Source organism: Apodemus sylvaticus, chromosome 14 (assembly GCF_947179515.1).
Source record: "Apodemus sylvaticus chromosome 14, mApoSyl1.1, whole genome shotgun sequence".
Classification (NCBI taxonomy): Eukaryota; Metazoa; Chordata; class Mammalia; order Rodentia; family Muridae; genus Apodemus; species Apodemus sylvaticus.
The window spans coordinates 11808841-11827849 of NC_067485.1; the positions used below are offsets into that span (position 1 = coordinate 11808841).

The following is a 19009-nucleotide window of genomic DNA, read 5'->3' on the forward strand; positions in this document are numbered from 1 at the left end:
ACACTCAAGAAGAACGCATCAGGTCCCATTACAGATGGTTGTGAGCCACCGTGTGGTTGCTGGGATTTGAACTCAGGACCTCTGGAAGAGCAGTCGGTGCTCTTAACCGCTGAGCCATTTCTCCAGCTCTACATTCATTTCTGTATTTACATGCTTTGGGGGCACAAGCTCTTGTGTAACTCAGGCTGGCCTCAAACTATCAGTGTAGGTAAGGCTGACCTTGAACTCCGGTCTTCCTGCCTCCACCTCCCAAACCCTGGTGCTTCGGGCACCTGCCACCATGCCGAGAGACACTCCCTGTCTGTGTCAGTACTAGGATTGAGCCACACCCCAGACCCATATTTGCCGTTACCGCACACATGCGCAGCTCTCTCCAGCTCCTGCTCCTGCCACTCTCGGTATATCCAAGCGCCACCCCATCTCCCACTTTCCCTCCCACTGCCCATCCGCTGTCCTTTGCTGCGTCCACCCCGGCAACGACCTCTCCTCTGGACGAATCCAACGGCTTCCTTACTGCCTTGTTGTCCACGAAACTGACCCTTTCTCCCACTGGGCCATCAGTGCCTTCCTTCCTCCACGGCCTTCACCGCAGTTTAGGATTACGTATATGTGCATCCTTCCCTGTCTGTCTCCCTCCCACTACACTATACGTTAGACAAGACAGGAAAGCGGCAGCCTTGAGCACCGCTGCACTCCAGGGCCGGTGACATCGAATGTAAGTGGCTTGCTAATTGTGTGCTATGGGGTATGTAAGAAAATTCTGGAAGTGGGAGGATATGACAGATGTGGACAGATATGGACAGATGTGGACAGGTGGGTCAGGCAGGGACTGAAGGAAGAATGACTCAAAAACAAGTGACACAACCCAGCTCCGGAACGCCATTAACGTCCAGTGGCCTCTAAGGACCATATGACCCTGAACAGAGAGGACAACCAAGGGACATCACAGATCACAATTCTAATCTCTAACAGAGAAGTGTCTTACAGGGCTTCATGAGCACAGGAGGGTCGGCGCGGGACCCTGGGCAGCTTTAGAAATCTCTGAGAAGATGAAATGTGCACAGGAAGAAACAATAGGAAGTTCCTGGGACTTTGTGAGTACTGAGGCGTTCAGGCCGTAAACACTGGGGAGCCTGCAGGACAGGGGCGATCAAAGCTGCTGTGGGTGTCAGAGGCCCAGGGCAGCGGCTGGCGCGGTCCTGAGGACGACTGGGCACTTCCTGGTGCCTTCGGCTCTGACCGGGCATTTGAAACAGTGGCGCTGCTGAGGAGAGATACAAGCAAGCGGACCGACAGTGACAGGAGTCTGCTCTCAGCCACCCCAAGCCCCAGGCCGCGGGAGCAGTGCCCACAAGGCCCCACTGCCACCTGTAGCCCAGTGCACTGAGCCTGTCTCGGGGTCCTCGCATCCTCCCAGTCCTCGCTTCTACAGGCACGCTTTGAGCCCCGCGCAGACCCCACTAACCAGGACAACTGCATAAAATGCACCTCTTTGTAAGATGTGGACGCCCCACCTCTCCTGCAGATGTGGACAGAGCTGAAACCATGAACCATGTGCTCCATACAGTTTCATCCTTCCACAGCCTGGCTAAAGGAGGCTCACCCCTCAGTGCTTGGCACACAGTGCCTTGTGCCACTCACTGAGCCAGACGGCCTGGTCATGTGGCCCCTGTCCCATCTGCCAACTGGGTGCTGTTCCAGGCACCTGGGCACGCCCCCACACAAGGCTGTAATGGTAGAAAGTGGCACACTCGAGGACAGTTTGATGACTAGCTTGGTAGAAGACAACAGCACAGAAGCAAACAGACTCAATCATGGTGTTTGCTGTTCTGATAGGACTGATTGTAACAATACAACTGAATGACCTTCTATTGTTCAATGGTGACACACAGGCGACTCCCAGATGAGTGTAGCTTTGTTTATGTCACCTGGTAAGAATCCCTTTTCTCAGGAAGAAGGTATGGTGAAACCAGCTTAAGGAAAGTCATCCAACAGGTTGTCCTTGGAAAACAAGATCCCTGCTAGAAAACGAGCACAGCAATGAAAAAGGCGCGTCTGAAAACATTGATGCCGAAGACATAGGTCTGGCACCTACCGTGACATGACGGTGTGACAAGCCGTCCCATAACCTCAGATGGCTCAGCATCATCCTGACTAAGATTCCATGACTGAGCTACTCAGCCCTATACTATTCTTCCTCAGACAGGCAGCACAAGGGAGGCATGGAGAGGATGCTAGCTAGCTTGCTCACAGCAAGGGCCGGAGAGGCACTCAGGGGTTTGAGAGCACCGGCTGCTCCAGCTGCTCGGGCAGAGGGCCTGGCTTCGGTCCCTGGCACCCACACACGGCAGCTCACAGTCACCTGTAACTACAGCTCCGGAAGATCTGAGGCCCTCTTTGGAGGTCTGCAGACACCATGCATGCTTAGTATGAACATATATACATGTAGGCAAAACACTCACACATGTGCAGTGTTTAAACACACCTGAAAGGATATAGCAAAAGGAGAAGAACCCAGGACGGTCAGAGTGGGGAAGAACCGCCCTTCTGCCCACCCCAGCAGACGAGTCTTCGACGAGCCCCGAGCCAGCCTACTGGAATGCAGACGCAGTTCTGTCTGCATGCTGCACCAGCACCCTGCCTCCACATTCTGACACACATGAAGCGACAATTCTGCCACAGTTGTAAGGCACCGGAATTCCACACAGATGCACAGACGACCTGAGGGAGGGCAAGACCCAAATCCTGAGGAGGCCTCGTGAAAGGCTTCCTTCCAGCTGCTGCCGGCAGCTACTGACTAGCCAGCCTGCAGTTCCTAACTCGCTTTCGGGATATTTAAGCAGTTCCAGCAACGCCATCCGAAAACAAGCGCTTCCACAGTTCCCTAATCCCTGAGCATTATTTTCTCGTCCGTTAAACCTAACACAAGCCACTCTTGTCCACTTCACCCTGCTAACCTCAGCGCCAGCACTTTACAAACCCTCAATGCTACACTTAGACCAATAAAGGCAATTTGCAGAGGTGAAACTTATGTCAGTGAGCTTCATGACAGTTTTTTCTTTTAATTTGGTAATGACTACGGCATTTCTAGAAGAAACATCTGCGGACAGCAACAGTCTAACCCTGACAGGGTTGAACCGCCCAGTGCCTTCCAGGCAGCGTGGACATTATCTGTGAGGAGCAATGGAGAAGCAATGAATACATTAATCACAGAGAATCATCTGCAAAGCATAAATCTGAAATGCCATTCTTGGCGGGCTCACAGTGCTTTTTTTTATTCCTCACACACCTGATTTTACACCATCTGCAAGAGGGCAAGACAAACACTGTTGAGGAAATTATATTTCTTGGCTGTCTGACTTTTTAAAATGCTCAGACTAATTTCTGTAAACATAAGATTTACTACTCGAGCAAGAAAAACTGATACAGTCAAAAGTCCATTTTTATTAAAGGGTGGCGTGTGACCACAGCATTTTTTCTTTTACACTGTGTGGCATCACAGTTACCTTATTGACACCTGTTTTACGTTTACCCCCGTCAGTCTATATACTTTTACTAATACGCATGAGCGCTACACCTGCTCTAAGAGCAGACTCAAGAGCCCAGAGACAGCACTGTCGCTCGAACTTCCCTTTCTCAGTGGACAGCAACACCAGCGTTCTCTCCACTGCTTAACAGCATCAGACAGGCCCTGAAACTGCGGGGAAAGTCCACTGTGAATGCCAACAGGCAACTGAGACAACTTCCATCAGCTTCCTGAGTTTGGGGTAATGCTGGCTAAAGTACAGCTGTCCCTACGTTCCAAGGATATCTAAAGAAGCCTTTATTCGTCAAAGATTTCTTTGACTTTTAGATAAAACGTGGGTATATGGATGTGTGTGCACGTGAGTGCGGTACCTGTGGGAGCCAGAAGAGGGCGTGAGAGCCCCTGAAGCTAGAGTGCTGCCCGTGTGCGGGTGAAGACTAACCCCAGGGCCTCTGCAAGAGCAGCTCGTGCTCTTAACCACGGAGCCAGTTCCCAAAGGGCACTTCCCTGTTCCTGCACTCCTTTGGTGACAAAAGCCATCACTGGACACTTAAAACAAAAGTATTGTCTGGGACAACCATAAATTTTCAGCTTAACCTGTCAGAAATTCAAACATCAGTCTATACTTTCAAACAAAATGACACTTTTGGGAAGATCATTTCTGTGGCTGGGGGCAGGAGACGGAGTACAGAGGGGTACGTTCTATCAACATCAGCTATCCTCTCAGGGGTAACAATGGATTCAAACCCTTGATATGCACAAGAAGGAGCAAACATCGAGTGTGTTTCCACACTAGCAGCCAAGGCCCCCAGTAACATCTTGCCAAGGACCAGGACTCCCATGAGCCTTTCTTCTGGTGTCAGGAGGCCACTGAGGTCACCAAGGAGTTCAAAATGTTAACCCTAAGCCTACTGCCAATTCTCCAGTACAAATTTTTTTAATTATTTTATTTTTATATGTATAAGTATTTTGCTTACATATATGTCTATGCACCACATGCAGGCCTGGTTCATACAGAGGTCAGATGAGGGCACTGGGTGCCCTGGAACTGGAGTGACATATGGCTGTAAGCCACCATGTAGACGATGAGACGTGAACCTGGGTTCTCTAGAAGCAACCAGTGCTCTCAGCCACTGAGCCATCTCTCCCGCCCCTCTTCAATGCACATCTTTAAAAAGAAAGTAAGCCACTGTAATATTCAGCTGTGCTTATAGCTATCTTATTGGCCCAGCAAGAGACATGTTACAAACCTGCAAACCACTGCTCAGTACCCAAAACGCCACCATCACGGACAGCATGCCTGCCGTGAGCCAAGCATTCCCCTGACTCCCCACCCCCACCCCTCTCCAGCTCCAGCAATCTCTCAAAGGCCACAAAGACCAAGGAATAGGTCGAGAACAAATGAAGCTCGCCCCTTGTCTTCCACAGGGTGTTATCCGGCTATTGGGTTAGACAACATAAACAAAGTGTCCCCTTTGGAAGGGAAAGCCAGGACAAGCCAGTCCATGCGATTCCATCTCAGGAAGCCAACTGCCATGGCTGGCTGGCAGGCCACTAAGAAGCAGTGGTGAGGAACACAGGAACTCAGAGAACACAGCTGCTCCAAAGCTTTGGGTCCGCACCTCTACCAGCCAGAAGCCCTGCAGAGCCTCCACCTCGAAGCCCTCCCAGGCCTGAAGGCACCAAGACAAGTGCAGTGCCTAACCATGCCGCCAGCCCACTCCTGACGCTGAGTGTGTGTTCCACCTATGAGTGCGGCCCCAAGCATCCAAGGGTGCGGGTACAGGGCCAGCCTTCCCAGAGCCAGTCTGGGCTCCTCACTGCAGACTCCACCTGCTGGCACTGGCGAGGCTGCTGCCTGGGTTCTGAAACCTCACAGGCTTCACTTCTAAAACTTTGGAACTTAAATAAGTTATCAATATACTCACTATTAAAGACTGAGGACTAGATTTCTCGATGTTGAACGACCAGGACTTAGCAAATTCTCAGAGGAGAAGGGCTCAAAGGACAGCTGACAAAAATCATCTACAGTCTGCCAGGCACGTAAAGTCAATGAGATCACTTGGAAGATGCCCCTACATTTTGGTAATTTTCTTGTCCTCGTGTCTTCTTGACTAGTGTGACCATAGAGACCCTAGTGATAGGTGGACAATCAGAGTGTCCAGAGAAACATCTAGAATGGCCTGTATTCTAGGGACAAGTTCAACAGCAACAGCGTGAGGAGTCTCTGCTTTCCTTAGCAGTAGGAACATTACACATAGAATCAGACTTTGGAACTCTCTAATATCCTCATTTTGAAAGTTTCCTGTTCACCCCATCATACATAACACAGTTTCATGTTCTGGAACACACGCCTCCATTTCTAAGTGACGTTTCTATTCCTTCAAGCCTCTGCAAGTGACAAATGCCAGTAACAGCCTCTCCCTCCTGTGCCTACATGAACAGAAAAGTAAAACTTCTTTGGAAACGCCAGCCCCACCCTCTCAGAATCCAAGCGCTCTGAACACAGCAAGCGCTCTGAACACAGCAACTCTTCACCTCGAGAGCAAAATGTCTGAGTGTCACCTACTACCACGACATACTACGGAGCTAAGAAAGCACACTAACGGTAGACAGAACAAAGACAGATACCTGTGGCCACCTCACCAACTGTACCAGAGCATCTGGGAATTTTTCACATTTACAATCAGCAAGTATTTATACCTATTTAAAATATCAAATGAATTTAGATTATATGGAACTAGCCACCTTTTAGAATAAAACCTCTCAGAGAAAATGAGATCAAATGTATTCTGCTGGCTACTTATTATAGCAGAGCCCAGAACAGCCCTAAGCTTAGCAGAGCAGGTTTTATATCCAAGCAAGATCACTGAAGGCACTCTGAAAATGTGTAGCTCATTTTTCCACAACAATAAATGAGACAAAGAACAAATCTCGTGATACCATTTGACACTCGCTAATAAGCAAGCCACTTAAAGTCTGTAACACTCGACCACCTGTAACCCTGAAAGGCTTTATTGTATTTATTGTTTTTAGACACAGCCCCATGTGGTCCCCGCTGGTCTTGATCCTGCGGCTTCCAGCTTTCGGCTCCTGAGGTTACAGACCACACCGCTGCACCTGGCTAAAGACTTATGTGGAGCTGCAGCAGAGATGGTCAGCAGTCAAGAGCACTGGAAGTTCTTGCAAGAACCTGGTTCAATCCTCAGCACTCCACAGACACTAGCAACCGTCTGTAACTCCAGTTCTGGGGGATCCATTGCCCTCTTCTGGCCTCTGTAGGCTGAAATGCATACACTTGTGTAGTGTGCAGATATACCTGCAGCCAAAACACTCCATACATATAAAATAAAAATAAGTCTGTTTTAAAAGACTTCACATAATAAAATGAAAAGACTATTTAAAGACTCAAAAAAGTGGCTGGACATACATGTTGCATGCCTGTAATCCTAGGACCTGGGTGTCAAGCATCTAAGATAGAAGGATTCAAAGTCTGACATTAGCCTAAGCTACCTGATGAGATCCTGCCTAAAAATAATAATAATAATGAATTGTTAAAAATTTAAACCTGAAAAGTGGGGGCTAGGCAGACGCCTCAGTGACTAAGAGCGCTTGCTGTGCAAGATCAGAACCTGAGTGGGGTGTGTGCACATGTGTGTGCGTCTGTGCATGTGGTGTGTGTCTGTTTGTGTGTCTGTCTCTGTGTATGTGTGGCATGTGCATGTGTCTGTGTGTGGTGTGTCTGTGTGTGTGTGGTGTGTCTGTGTGTGGTGTGTGTATGTGTGTGTGGTGTGTCTGTGTGTGTGTGGTGTGTCTGTGTGTGGTGTGTCTGTGTTTATGTGTCTGTGTGTGTGTGGTGTGTGTATTGTGGTATGTCTGTGTGTGTGTATCTGTGTGTGTGTGTTTGCATATGGTGCATGATGCAGGGACGTCCATAAATAACCGTGTAAAGTCCAAAAATGCCTGTAAGTCCAGCCCTATGGGCAGATGAAGAGACGGGTGGACCCCAGTAATTCTCCAGCCCCGGCCAGCCTTGCCCAAACCACATGCTTCCAGTTCAGTGAATAATCCTATCTCAGACAATAAGGCAGAAAGAAAAAGAGAAAAATATCTGACTTCCTGTTTTGGCCTTGGGGCACATTTGTATACCCACACCTGCACCTTCACATACATACAACAGATACATGGACACACATACACACGCATGCCTGAGAACAGCAAAAACAGTACAGGCTCATGGAGCCCTGCACACCCAACTTGCACACAAGCAGGACTGTATCTAGTAGCTAAACTTCCGGGTTAGGACCACCAGAACCTAGTTTGACGTTCACAGGCTTTGCTAGCTGGATGAGGAGAACAAGAATGTGACATGTAGAAGGCCCTGATTTTGATTCCCAGCATGTCAGCCTTAAAAAATGAAAAGCCACCACCAAGTGGCTCACGCCTTTAATCTCAACCCTCGGGAGGCAGAGGCGGGTGGCTCTCTGTGACTTCAAAGGCAGCCTGGTCTACAAAGTGAGTTCCAGGACAGCCAGGGCTACACAGTGAAGACCCTATCTGGAAAAACAAACAAACAAACAAGGGGCAAAGGTTAACAAGAGCTTCCCAAGTACCTTCTGCATGGTCTGCTTTCTTATTTTGGTGACCAAATACCTGGCCAGAAGCACCCTGCAGAAGCAAGGGCCTGTTTCAGTGTGTATTTCCTTGGGATACTACCCATCGTGACAGGGGAGGCAAGGCAGCAGGGGCATCTGCATCTGCATCTGCATCAGCTCTGCCCCACACCTTGGACTGAAACCCCGGGGTCACCCTCAGTTCTTCCTTGCCCCACGTCAGATCCACCTGCAAGTCTTTTCTTTCCCTGTATGTGCACAGTGCTGGGACGGCTCCCAGGGACTTGCATATGCCACGCTGATCCACTGAGCACAGCCAGATCTTCAGAGTCTTCAAACTTATGGGGAGCCACCCTGCCCATTTCTCCTTATCCCCAGTGCTGCCTCCGCTCTCTGGGCACTGGCTCGGACTGGTCCAACAGCGTCCAGGTAGTTTGCCTGCTCCAGGCTTGTCCCCTTTCCACCAAACTTCAGGAGAAGAACTGGCAAAGTTATTTTAGAACAAAAGCCAGGTTCCTCTACCTGAATCTTGTAGCAGCTGTCTTTCAAAGAATAAAATCTTAACTCCTCGCCACATCCACAAGGCCCAAGAGCCCTTTCTTCTCTCTGTCCACTCTAGAATACCACGCTCTGGCTCCTACCCCATCACGTAAGATTATCTTGTGTGAGGAAATCTGTCCTCTCCATCCGGAATGGTCTTTCCATGATCCTCACAGGCTACGCCCCTCATGCCAATCAGTCTTCTCCCCAGAGAGCTTATACCATCTTAGAGACGGCCTTCCCCGCCGGGCTGGTATAGTTCAGTGCAGAGCACAGGCCCACCATGTTCAGAGTCTTAGCAGAACAAAAGAAAGTGCATGTCTCACCCTTTGCCCTTTATCCCGCACCTGCCTGGCTTTTCACAGGGCTCACCAGGTCACACCACGCCCCCTCTTGTTCTTAGTTATTGTCTATCATCTCTGCTGAACCGGACGTGGCGGAGCCCAGAGTAATGGCAACCAGAGACAGGCTGAACGCATGCAGAGAATTAGCCAGTATTACTCCTGTGGTAAAAACCAAGGCCTGAAGGGGTGGCTTTGTGGTTAAGAGCACTTGGTGCTCTTCCAGAGGACCTGAGTTCAGTTCCCAACCCTCACATCAGAGGGCTCACAAACACCTATAATTCAGTTCTGGGGACCTCATGACCACTTTAGGCCTCCTCCGGCCTCTCTCTCTCTCTACACACACACACACACACACTCTCCTCCTCCTTTCTCTCTTTCTCTCTCTCTCTCCCCGTGTATATATACACGGGGGGGGGGGGGGGGAGAGAAAGAGAGGGGGCGCACTATGGGGTACAATGTGTAGACCAGAAGATAACTTTAGGGAGCCAGTTCTCTTCGTCCAGCATGAGGGTCCTGGGGACTGAACTCGGGTCATCAGGATTAGAGGCAAGTGCCCTTACCCGCTGAGTCATCTCACCAGCCCACATTCTGGATTACCTCTGAGTCAGAGACCCTCTTCACAGACCAGGCTGACGGTGGTCTTCCTGCTTGTGAGCCCCACAGCAGCTGCTGCTCCCCTGTGAACGTAATAGCAGCAGCAGCAAAGCCATTCTGTGGCTGCCGTGAGTTAGGAAAAGCAGGAGACTGTGATGGTGTCTGCCCGCAGACAGGCAGGGGGGTCAGTGCCACATACTGAAGTCCTGCATACCGGCTGTCTTAGTCAGGGTTTCTATTCCTGCACAAACATCATGACCAAGAAGCAAGTTGGGGAGGAAAGGGTTTATTGAGCTTACACTTCTGCACTGCTGTTCATCACTAAAGGAAGTCAGGACTGGAACTCAAGCAGGTCAGGAAGCAGGAGCTGATGCAGAGGTCATGGAGGGATGCTGCTTACTGGCTTGCTTCCCCTGGCTTGCTCAGCTTGTTTTCTTATAGAACCCAGGACTACCAGCCCAGGGATGGCACCACCTACAAGGGGCCCTCCCTCCCTTGATCACTAATTGAGAAAATGCCCCACAGCTGGATCTCATGGAGGCACTTCCCCAACTGAAGCTCCTTTCTCTGTGATAACTCCAGACTGTGTCAAATTGATACACCAGTATACCGGCTAATGCCCCCTTCTCCATTTAGCCCCACCTCCTTTGTGAGGTCTCCCTGATGGCTCATACAGAGCTGAGTCACAGGCCTGCCCTTTGCCCAACACCACCAAGCAGGACGAAGCTGGTTCCTCAGGACGCCCCAGGCCTGCTAGTGCAAGCTGACTTCACCGGCAGGTCTTTATCACTCTTCCTAGGGTGCTGCGCACAGTGTGTCCTCTCCCTCTCAGGGACAATGCGCCGCAGGGCCCTCCTTGCTAGTTCCAGGTGTGTTCCGGTTGTGTGTGGGTAGGGATAGCTGGTCACACCAGTGCCAGCACGGGCCACCCTCCAGGAAGAAGTCACAGAGCCTGCTGGGAAGCGAGTCCCAGATGTGCTGCTGACACTGGCTCCCCTTCCTAAAAGCTGAAGAAAAGGCCTAGGCTGTGAACCGTGACCGTGAGCGATGCAGCACCGTGGTCCAAGGTGCCCTGCACAGCCTCCCTCCCACCCAGGTTCCAGTGTGCTGGAGGACCAACCCAGGGCAGGCCCGAGGCAACACCACTCAGTACTTTAAGCCACATGTTCAAGCCCAATAAATTAGCCCAGGCTTAAAGGAGTCAAGTTGTACACATGTAAGAGTTTTAATAAGCTTGGAAAGGCTACCTGGAGCTATGTACAGCTTACTGTACCAGCGAGGCGCCCTGCCACCAGTCAGCGTGCTAAGCCCTGACAAGAGCTACAGACCCCGGAGGTGGCAGGGGCAGGGGGGCAGGTTTGGTCCACGCTGTCTCAGGAGTTGGGGACTCACAGCAAATGGCTGGCAGCCAGACAACAGGAAAACAGAACAGGGCAGGCAATTCAATAGAGCCAACGGCATTTACCCGAGGGTTCCTCTGGTGGGAATCCGGGGCTCACATGCCCTCGTAGAAACCAACAAACACTGTAACCGACGTCTACACGGTAATCAAGGCCTGTTTGTGCTCAGAGCCGTGTTACAAGGCACAATAGAGAGCTGAGCAAACATGGTCTCTGACTTCTAGATGCCAACACCTAACATAAATAAAAACAGTAAATCTGTCCAAAGGATTACTGAGGTAACTGAGCAAACACGGACCAGTCAAAAGCAATGCCTCACACAGAAGCGGTGAGGTCATCACGAAGGGTAAGTCATGGGAGACGGTTCTCTGTACAGGGTGGGGCCCCGAGCAGAACAGTTACCTGTGGAGGCTGAGGCTGGGGGTGGGGGCGTCACAGTTGGAGGAACTGTTCAAGGTCTGGACAGCATGCCAGAAGGGGGCGGATGCGGAGAGGAGCAGCTTAGGAAAGATTTAAAGGCACAAACACAAGGAGATTTTTTTTTTCTAGGTGCCCTGAAAACGTAGAGATAGCAAGCAGGTTGTTTCTCAACTGGCCTTATCCATAGGCCCTTCCAGTACATAGGAAAACACGCATGTCCTTATTTAGTGTTATTTAAAATTCAGGAAAAAGACTAAATATCACATCCATCCCTAAATCAAAGTTATACCAACTTCAAAATCTGATATTCATTCATTCTCATTCTGTCTCCTCCACACCCCCATCCCTCTGTCTCTCTGCCTTGTCTCCTCTCCTTGAGTCTCTCTTTTTCTCTTCCCATCCTACCCCCTCTGTGTGTGTGTGTGTGTGTGTGTGTGTGTGTGTTAGATAAGGTCTTGCATCTCAGATCAGTCTAGACCTCACTATGTAGTCCAGGCTAACCCTGAACTCACAATCCTGTCTCATTTTCCCAAGTGATGGGATTACAAATGTATAGCACCACACCATACTGATTTTCTACGTAACACAAAATCAGGCCTTGCCCAGGCTAGAACTGCCCAAGTCAGCACAGCCAGTCTGTCCTGGCCTCATGGAGGAGAGGCTGTGGATCCCAGCCCACCTGCCACCAGACAGGCAGGAGTCACAAAAACAGTAACAGGACATGCCAACAGAACGCGGCACATCAGTAACTCACGGGAATTACCTGATTAAAATTTTTGAAGGAGAACTCTTTGTAGATGGCGTCTCTCTCGCTCAGTTCCGACCACCCTGCTGCTTTCAAGCCAGAGATAAGTTGGTCCCTCTCCTCTGCCGTCAACCACTGTGCATCTGAAGACTAGGAAGAAAACAGATTTCCTGTCTGAAAGGGTAGGCGTTTATTTAAACTCTTCCCACAAATGTACACCTCTTTAAAATAAGACGCAGGAAAAAAAGGTTTCAAGGGAAACAAATTCTAGCTCTCTCTCAGTCCTTCCTTCTCAGAATAGGTAAACTGTGGGCTGTACAGAGGATGGCTGCTGTCCTGTCTCCTACTCCAAGTGCTGCCTCAGATGCCACAATTCAGCAACTCTGGTTTATTAAAGAAATGACTAAGACAGCCACTGGCCTTCCTGGAGGCTACAGCATTCCAGGATGCGTAGAAGAGGCAAACAGCTCTTTAAGGATGCTGGTGGGGCGCCACCTCCTGGCCTGATCTCTCTGGAGGAACGTCCACTCTCTGCAGCTCTCTCGCATGGTGAACTACTTAGAATGTTGTGCTGGTTTGGAGAGGAATGGCCCCCATAGACTCATGTATTTGAATGTGTGTCCTATATGGAGTGGCACTATTAGAAGGTGTGGCCTTGTTGGAGGAAGTGTGTCACTGTGGGGGCGGGCTTTGAGGATGCACGCTACATCCTGTTGGCTTACAGTCTCTTCTGCTGCCTGCAGATGGCGATCTAGAACTCCCAGCTCCTCCAGCACCATGTCTGCCTGCACGCCTCCATGTTTCCCTCCATGAAGATAATGGCCTAAACCTCTGAAAGTGTAAGCCAGGCCTAATTAAACGCTGTCCTTTGTAAGAGTTGCCATGGCTACTGTGTCTCCTCATAGCAATAGGATCCTAACTAAGACGGATGTCTATTCTCTTTCATATATGATGAAAGCCCCTCTACTGGAGAAGTGGGGCAACCAAACATACACATCCATGGAATTTGGTTTAACAGCCTCTGGAGTCCACAGCCCCTCTACCATCAGCAGAAAGTCTTTACCTTGCTAAAAGCACCAGTAAAGCAAACTCCCTCCGTGCGTCACCGGACCACCCAGAGCATCCCCAGTACCTGTCTGCACTGCCCACTTATTCGTCACTCGGATTCCTGGCAGTCGAGACTCAGCCCTTTGGCCATTCGACCTGTGCCTTCCGCTGCTAACTAAAAACACTGGACACAGCACACACTACTACAAACTGTGACAATAGCTTCTCATCCCGGCTTAAGGTCCTAGGGCCATCTCATGCTCAGCTCCTCGAGGGGCGGCTGCCAGCTCCAGTTAGACATTATTACCAAGACTCTCCCTGCAAAGATGGAGCCAACGGCGAAGACCCTGGGGGAAGAGGGCGGGGCTGTGCACGCTTTTGTGAGTGTGTGTGTGTGTGTGTGTGTGTGTGCGCGCGCACGCGCGCGCGCTCCAGATTTTATATGAAGCCACAACTTGCTCCTACTTTTGGACCCTTCAGACCCTTCATCGAAGACACTAAGACTGCCAAGAAGGTGCAGACACGTTCCCTTTCGACAACCTGTCCCGTGAAGAGGGAAAAGGACGTTACTGTGCCCGTGTTCTAGTTTGTTCTCCCTGACACGGCAGCCACGTCCTCCCGCTACAGAGGGAGGCTAATGGAGACAGTGGATCCTAAGCAAAAACATGTAAAGGCCTGGAATCCAAAATAAGCATTCAATGTTAAGAACCAAAAGCCAGGCATGCTGGTCCACGCCTTTAATCCAAGCACTCAGAGGAAAAGAGGCAGGTGGATCTCTGAGTTCGAGGCCAGCCTGGTCTATAGATCAAGTTCCAGGTCAGTCAGGGCTACACAGAGAAACCCTGTTTCAAAAAAAAAAAAAAAAGGTTTAAAATCTCTCTCTCTCCCCCTTCCCTCCCTCTCTCTCCCCCCCTTTCTCTCCCTCCCTCCCTCCCTCTCTCCCCCTCCCCTTCTCTTCCCTCTCCCCCTCTCCTCCCCTCCCCCTCCCTCCCTCTCTCCTTCCCTCCCCCCTCTCCTCCCCTCCCCCTCCCTCCCTCTCTCCTTCCTTCCCCTCCCCCTCCCCCTTTTCCTCCCCTCCCCCCTTTCCTCCCCTCCCCCTCCCTCCCTCTCTCCTTCCCCCCCCCCTGATGCCAGGAGAGGATGGTGGTGGTAAGTTCTCAATAGCCCATGCTTTGCCCCACCTCATCTCCTCAGTCTGGAATCACAGATATATGCCACCAAACCTACTGAGTTCTGCTATTTTCCACACAGGTTTCTGTTCCAGGAAACGATCTCACCTGTCTATCAAACACCTAGATACTATAAGTCCACTCAGAGCGTTTCAAAAAAGAAACAACTGTTAGTTTTTCACAGGGGCCTGACAGCAAGGAAAACCATGGAGCACACTATAGGCCTTGCCGTGGTCATCCAGAGGCTATAGAAGGTGCTGCTTTTCTCTGGTGCTAGGCTATCCACAACCTTATGGAGATCAAAGCATGCAGGCTAGCTCATAAAGGATGTCCACCCAGCCACAGGGATTGTGGAAAGGACTGTGACATGGAGTCACTTCTGCCACATACCACCAAAGGCCCTGGAGAGACATGCCTTCAGCAGAAAGAACCCTTGTTTGTTTGGGTTTCTTTTTTATTGTTTTGTATTTACTTCTATTTTATGTGTTTTGCCTGGGCACACATACGCACTGTGTGCATGTATGTTGTTGATAAGAGACCAGAAGAGGACATCAGACTCCCTGGTACTGAAGTTACAGCTGGTGGTGAGCCACCGGGTTGGTGCTGAAATGGAGCCCAGGTCCCCTGCAAGAGCAGCCAGTGCTCTTGAGTGCTAGGCCGCCTTTCCAGCCTCCAGCATGGTCCTTCATAAGAGCCTGGGAATGCTGTTCACAGATGTGGAGGGAGATGTACAGAATCCCAGGAGCTGGGCAGTGCAATCAGTTAACTCTCTAACTTTTTACTGTTACATGCTAAGTTTGGCCTCTCTGGCTTCCAGGGTCCTTGAGTCTATACAGAGTTTGACAGTATCAAAATGTCAAGAAATGTTTGGTTTGGTTGGCTGGGGTTTAGTTTTGTTGTTTTGTTTGTTTTATTTTGTTTTTCAAGACAGGGTTTCTCCTCATAGCCGGGCTGTCCTGGAGCTTTCTGTGTAGACCAGACTGGCCTTGAACTCACAGATCCACCTGCTTCTTTCTCCTGAATGCCAGGATTAAAGATGTACACCATCACCTCCATCTGAAATTTTTGGCTTTTGAAAGACTGAAGGAAATCTTTCACTAAGCATAGTGGTACGAGCCTTAATCTCAGTGCTCGGGAGGCAGAGGCAGGGGGATCTCTGTGTTTAAGGCCAGCCTGGTCTACACCCCCATTGTAGGGAAAGACAGGGGTGAGGGAGGGAGGGAGGGCTGAAAGGAGGGGACTGATCTTGAATGTGATGGTGCCCAACACAGACTCTGACACGGGCAGCCACTCAAATCTGTTTGCTCATTCCTTCACAGACACCATAATTCTACCACTCACCAGCACCGTGGGAGGGAGCGTGCCCTGAGCTCCACCTAGGTGGCAGTGATCTAGTTGTATAGAAATCTGAGCTATTTTACATGTTGTATATTAAATTTCCCACTGAGGGTGGTGGCGCACTCTGGTGTTCTCAGTACTGGGAGGTGGAAGCAGGAGTGTACCGAGTTCAAGGTTGGCCTCAGCTATATGAAACGTATCCATTAAAGACAAAGCAAAATGAAACATCATTCCTTCTTTTACTGGAAGAAAGGAACCAGGTAGGAAAGGGAGCAGAGTTTAGTGTACCTGAATACATCTATATGAAATTTACTTTAATTAAAGTAATTTTTAAAATGTTAAACCAAGTGTGATGACTAGTCCTGGATTATACCAGAAAAAAAAAAAAATCTCTAAAGTCATTAGTCAAAAACAATGGACATTATCAGCATAATTTTCTGACTTCAACAATTCTACTGTGTAACATAAGCATAATTATTTATTTTGGGGAAATTCATTATAGAAATTTTACAGGAAAATAAATTAGGTCTATGGCTTATTCATAAAAACGTGGTGGAATGGCTCTAATGAGCGCCTGGAAATGAAATGCTCAGCTTCGAGCTGCGTTTTCCACTAGATGGAGCTGCGTGTTAAAAAAAAAAAAAAAAACTTACCCTGGGCTTCCTCTCCCTCCCCTCAGCCCCTCACACCCTCAATGCACCCCTCTCAGATGGTCTCACAGCACTCCTCGCGGGCTACACCGTAATCCTCCTGCCTCAGTCTCGGAGATAGAAGAATTACAAGCCTCAACGCACAGCCAAAGTTCTAAAATCTGAAGAAAACCAAATGTCCTCTTTAAAAGTGATGAGGAAAAAAAATCGATGTGCCCTTCAAAAATACGGAGGGGCGGGTATTAATTTTTCCTAACGCCCCCAGACCCGAGACGACACGGTGAGCTGGTCACTGAGGAGGCCTCCCCAGGTCCGCTCGCAGCACACAGAATAGCCACAGCCCGTCGGCTTCACGACTAATCTTCATATTTAGATTTTTTTTCCCACGATATTGGTTCCGGTGAGCAAGCTCAAAAACTACGGCGGAAGCTGTCTGGTGTGGTTTGTTTTGTTTTGTTTGAGGCAGGGTCCACTACGGAGCCCCGGCTGGCCTCGAACTCACCGATGTCCCTCCCAGCCTCGGCCTCCCCCGCGCGGGGGCTACGGCGTGGGAGCTGCGGGTCTGCGCGCGCAGCCGCCCCCACCCAGCCGAAGGAAGGCCCGGTGGCTCGCCCGGGCCGCACTCACCATGGCCGCCCCGCTCGCACCCCGGCTGCGCAGCGCCGCCAGCCAGCGCCCCGCGCCGCGCGCTCCCACCGCCGCCGCCGCCATGGCCCCGGGCTGCCCGGCGCGCTGCCTGACGCGGCGCAGGCAGCGAAGGTCCCCGTACGGGATGGCCGCCGCGCCCGCGGGGACCCGCTGCAGACCGAGCGCCCTCCACGCGGCGAGCAGCCGGGGATCGAGGGACCACCGCTGCCGTGGTCGGCGCTTAAAGACCCGGCTGCCGCGACTCGGGCCGCCGCGCTGAGCTCGCTCCTCCCTGCAGCTCGAACATGCTGCATGCACAGGTGCATCACCTCCGACCCAGGACGGGTGGAGACAACTGTTCTCACACATGCCATATGTGTGTGTGTTGATCTTTATTATTCTTTTGCCATTTTTTTCTTGCAATATAACTGACAATAAAAAATCATTTTAAAACTCATGGTGTGGGGTTTTTAAAGAAGTGGTGAGTAAAATGTTGCAGCTTTTAGCTCAGTTTATTCGTTTTGTTTTTTTTACTAAGTAACTTTATTGTATTCCTTTCTTGAGACAGTTTCATGAAGTCGGGTACAGAGTGCAGAGGCTGGCCTGGACCGTCCATCTCCACCTCCCAGGAGCTGGGGATTCTGGACATGTGCCACCAGGCACAACCCTTGTTAGTTTTTATAAATTAGCAAATTAATATTACCAGTTTGCCCGGCATGGTAGCACATGCCCTAATCCCAGAATTCTAGAGGCAAGAGACAGGTGGATCTTTGGGAGTTGCGGGCCAGCCTGGGCTACATAGCAAGACCCTGTCTCAAAATGTTTTATCTATTTTACAGAGAATTTGGGAAAGGGATATATTAAAGAGCACATTTAAGATTGTTTTCACAATTGTTAGCATATCCCAAATGGACTTAGAAAAAAATAATAAAGCCTCAAAATAACCTAAAATTTAGACTTCTTTTGCCTGATTAACAAGCTGCAACAAACTAGAAAAGCAAAACGTGGGGTAATATGAGGGCGAGCACTGACTTAAAATAATTTGGCTAACAGTGTGGATTTCTTTAGGCTCATGCCTAAGGATCAGGTACCAGGGGTAATATTAAAAGTCTTATTAGTTCTAGTATTTACCCACAAATGTTTATGATCATGGAAAATATTCTTGAAATGTGTCTATTAAAGTGAGGATTCTTCCAGGACACGTGGAATCTCAGTTTTCGGGACAGACATGAGGATGTAGGGCTTGAGGCCAGCCCAGGCTACACACTGGGGCTTGAGGCTAGCTGGGCCACACTGGAAGAGGAGGGAGAGAAAAGCTTAGTACTGAAAACCAGCTGGTATGTTAACGAAGTGGTGGGGCTTCATTTTCCCACCTTTATGCCACTGTCTGAAATAATGTCCTTTGTAAAGCAGCAAGAAGGATGGGTGTGGCGGAGTGACAGCAGCGGAGGCTGAGGGCAGAGCCAGTGCCTAACTAACACAACAGCGATTTATCAAGCCAGGAGCAGTGTACGCACTTTTAATCACTTGGGAGGCAGAGACAGGGTAATCTGTGAGTTCTGGGCCATCCAAGGCTGCATGATGAGCCTATTTCAAAAAACACAAAGCTTAATTTACCAGTAGGCAATTGATGTTCATGTCTGAATTTAAGGAACAGTTTTTCAAGAGGTTTGTATGAGTGATATGTTGTCTCTATAAATTGTTACATGTTTAATAAGTATGGGAGGGGACACATTATGATGTGCATGCAGGGGTCAGAAGACAACTTTTGGAGTCAGTTCTCCCCTCTCACCATGTGGAACACAGGGACTGAACTCAGGTCTTCACACTTGGTGGCAAGCACCTTTATCTGCTAAGCCGTCTTGGCAGCCCATGTTGTCTCTCTTCTAAATGTTTCCTAAACTAGACCAGACTCAACCTTCACAAGAGCAAGGTTTTATACTTCCTTTGGATTTCAATCTAGCTGTGTTTGGGGGTTTTAAGGTTCGAATAATGC

The 19009-nt window shown here is 49.8% G+C and overlaps 1 protein-coding gene across 2 annotated transcripts in view; it reads right to left on the minus strand.

The window, feature by feature from the left end:
- Positions 1-17338, minus strand: part of Pcbd2 (pterin-4 alpha-carbinolamine dehydratase 2) — a 55794-nt gene extending 38456 nt beyond the window's left edge. Inside the window, exons 1-2 of one of the 2 annotated variants that reach the window (XM_052156350.1) lie at positions 17014-17338; positions 12201-12332 (exon numbers count right to left, since the gene is read on the minus strand). In XM_052156350.1, the coding sequence (XP_052012310.1) occupies positions 12201-12332; positions 17014-17097 (216 nt within the window). In that variant the 5' untranslated portion in view covers positions 17098-17338. The remainder of the gene's footprint in view (positions 1-12200; positions 12333-17013) is intronic. The other variant, XM_052156351.1, reaches the window with a different exon arrangement.
- Positions 17339-19009: the final 1671 nt, after the last annotated feature.